General features: G+C 36.0%; 1 protein-coding gene across 2 annotated transcripts in view; it reads left to right on the top strand.

Annotated features, from left to right (window-relative positions):
- Positions 1-507: 507 nt before the first annotated feature.
- The window catches only part of LOC136850602 (transcription factor hamlet-like), a 340200-nt gene continuing 338724 nt past the window's right edge, over positions 508-1983 (top strand). The window contains exons 1-2 of one of the 2 annotated variants that reach the window (XM_067124283.1): positions 508-1147; positions 1882-1967. Coding sequence is in view for 1 of the 2 variants with exons in the window: in XM_067124282.1 (XP_066980383.1) it covers positions 1858-1967 (110 nt within the window). In the remaining variant the exon portion in view is untranslated. Of the gene's footprint in view, positions 1148-1737; positions 1968-1983 lie in introns of those variants that run through there. The other variant, XM_067124282.1, reaches the window with a different exon arrangement.

Genomic DNA, 1983 nt, shown 5'->3' with positions numbered 1-1983 from the left:
TGCTTGCTTGCTTGACATGTTCGCGATGCGTGTTTTTTTTTAACAGTAGTTCTTGTTCTTCTGTGAAATAATTGGTAACGGTCGCATTTTGATATCGTTGAAGTTCATTGGCAGAAAACAATAAATATTGGTTAATATGAACGTTAAAACTAGTAGGCAGTGAGTCATCAAAGATTCGTTAAAGCCTGATTTGATTGTTTAAAGCAAGATGTCGATGGTATTTAATGACCCAGAAGCTGAATAGACAAATGTTTGAAGACAGGTTCCATAAACATCTGGAAGATAATGGAGTGTGTTTGAAAAAATCTCAAAAGTAATATTTAAGAACAAGTAAAGGCACAATTGTTTTTTTAATAAAGCCTTCAAGGTTCCATCCATGGTGGAAAAAATCTAGCTGTTGGCTGCAGTTGGTGAGTGTTAAAACTTATTTCACTAAGCGTTCACATTTTTCTTGATTTGCTAATGATACCAGCACACGCTTTTGTGCATTTATATATTTTTTTTCAGAAGAATACAGGTGTTTTTACGTTTCAGTTGTCTTTGGTTCGACTTGTGGTTCTTTGTGTCTGATTAGTCTCTTGTAAAGTCTTTCGAGGAATGAAGCACTGGCGTAATTACAAGCGATTCGTCGCCTTTGATGAAAATTCGTTGAATGTTCATAAATTAGTTGTTGCATCTGTTTTGATAATGATCGATTCAATTATTGCATTTATAGCATCATAAAGGCGCTAAAATTAACGTAATTAACAACATGCGATTATTTTAGCCCGCTTGTGATAGATCATCAAGAAATTCAGCGCATTAAGCCTAGGAGAGGGTGGTGAAGGGTGACAAGGGAAATTACCCGCGTAGTATCAATTTCATTGCGAGAAGCTCGTTCCAGGGAATAGAATCCTTGTGTTTGACTAGGGTTGAGAGGCATTTGAGTTGCAGGGAGTTAGGGATTGAATAGTATTAGTATGGTTATTAATAGACTATGCAAATCCGTACTTGTATGATGTTTAGGTTATATTAATTAGGTTAGGTTACGTATTTAAACCCTTGAGAGTTGGTTGGTTGTTTGTATGAAACTCCAGCATGTGATGGAGACGACTCCAAGATTCATCTAAGAGGAGCCCCAACAACGACATCTCTGCGTCTCTGTTTGGTAAGTCGATTCTGTCTTCAGACTTTCCGCTGTGCTGGAAGCTAAGGAAACCTGTATGGTGTCGGTTAGAAAATGCAACCGAAGGCACAAATACATTTAGCTAGCTGTAACCCCTTTCATTCCTTTTACTTTACCTCCGTTCATATTCTTTTTCTTCCATATGACTTTCCACCCTCTCCCAACAATTGTTTCAACGTTATTTTCAGCGCTGAATGACCTCAAATCCCAGCGCTTGGCCTTTGGTCTAAATTTTGAATTCCAGTTCCTTAATGAAATGTAATAAATTGGGCTTTAATGAGACAGCACAAAATACAGAGGTTTAAAATAGTGCAAAGTATCAATGTCGATATTGATATCATTAGGATAAGATGGGAAGACAGCATTTTATTATCGACTCCTGTAGTAAACATAAAAACACCAATTGCAAAAACCATTGAGTTTTCCTTTGCTTCCCGGTACACCGGAATGACGTTCATTCTTGTAATTCTTGAAGATATTGAGTAATATAACAGGTCAGTTAACAAAAAATTAACTTAATAGTCACAGAGGTCATCCCTATTGATTATTTATTACTTTTAGTGATTTGTCATTTATTTTTGTATTTTATTATAAGGTAATATCAGTCATCTTTTTCTTTATTTTCCTTCCTCGGTAAAATAAAATAAACTTAGTTTGCTTGGCTTTCATTGCCCAGATATCGTTTATAATCGATGCTTTTTGTCCTTTTACTACAGATAAAGTGGGAATGGAATATCTTCAGAGTTTCTAGCGGAGGTAGCATTTACCAGAAACGACCAAATCTTTCTAACAGCAACACAACGTAAGTGTCTCATTCA

Source organism: Macrobrachium rosenbergii, chromosome 22 (assembly GCF_040412425.1).
Source record: "Macrobrachium rosenbergii isolate ZJJX-2024 chromosome 22, ASM4041242v1, whole genome shotgun sequence".
Classification (NCBI taxonomy): Eukaryota; Metazoa; Arthropoda; class Malacostraca; order Decapoda; family Palaemonidae; genus Macrobrachium; species Macrobrachium rosenbergii.
This window is presented reverse-complemented; position numbering and strand designations above follow the sequence as displayed.